The 966-nt window shown below is 34.6% G+C and overlaps 1 protein-coding gene across 1 annotated transcript in view; it reads right to left on the bottom strand.

The window, feature by feature from the left end:
* Window positions 1–375: 375 nt before the first annotated feature.
* Window positions 376–966, bottom strand: part of LOC106477337 (myb-like protein X) — a 3,607-nt gene continuing 3,016 nt past the window's right edge. Inside the window, exon 2 of the mRNA XM_022380951.1 lies at window positions 376–908. Coding sequence (XP_022236659.1) covers window positions 376–908 — 533 coding nt within the window. The remainder of the gene's footprint in view (window positions 909–966) is intronic.

The following is a 966-nucleotide window of genomic DNA, read 5'->3' as shown; positions in this document are numbered from 1 at the left end:
CTTGGCTGTTTTTGTAAATGTAAAATGTTTGGAACATATATTTTTATAGTATTGCTGTTTGTTTACAAATGAATTATGGGGTCACAATTTTTATAGCTTTACTGTTTTTGTACATGTAAAATGTTTGGACCAGATATTTTCTAACTTGGCTGTTTTTGTAATTGTAAAACGTTTGGAACAGATATTTTTATAGTATTGCTGTTTGTGTACATTTGAAATTTTGGGGTCACATATTTTTCTAACTTAGCTGTTTGTGTGCATGTTAAATGTTTTGACCAGATAATCTTAATTTTCCCTTCATTAATAAATAATCTAAAACGTGCTTGAATAATTAATCAGGTTGCTGTAAGCCATCGTGTTTACCTAATTTTGTGTCTAATATAAGGAAATGAAATGACATACCAAGTTCTTTAATGTTGAGGAAAGACTAATGTAATGTTCCGTGTATCTTCTGGTAAGTTCTATCTTCCAGCTGATACCTCTGATAATTTTCAAGGCACCTGCTATTCGAACTACAGCCATGAGAGGGTCTGAAGTAATTGCTGTGCGGGGGGACATTGTTGTAGTCGACGTTAAATTATATATTGTAGATCGTATGGTGGTCTCCTCCTTTGTTGTTGGATATTTAGGGATCTCGGTAGTGTGATGTGTAGTAACACCCTTGGTTCTCTGTGATACAGGTACTAGAAAATGTATTGTCGAAGTTAATGTGCTGGCTGGATCGTTCAGTCCATCTTCTCTTGCTGTTTTTGTTGGCTCTTCGGTGTAAGCTGAATGTTTCGATAAAGTTACCTGTTCATTAGTACTGTCGTCTTGAAGAATGACTGCGTCCGTTCGGTTCTTATTGTCGTCTTGAAGAATAACTTCATCTGTTTGGTTCTTATTGTCGTCGTGAAGAATGACTTCATCTAAAATATCTGGTCCAAACATTTTACATGTACAAAAACAGTAAAGCTATAAAAATAT

This window comes from Limulus polyphemus, unplaced genomic scaffold, assembly GCF_000517525.1.
Source record: "Limulus polyphemus unplaced genomic scaffold, Limulus_polyphemus-2.1.2 Scaffold14313, whole genome shotgun sequence".
NCBI lineage: Eukaryota > Metazoa > Arthropoda > Merostomata > Xiphosura > Limulidae > Limulus > Limulus polyphemus.
Note: the sequence above shows the minus strand (reverse complement) of the source record. Positions and strands in the feature narration are given on the sequence as shown.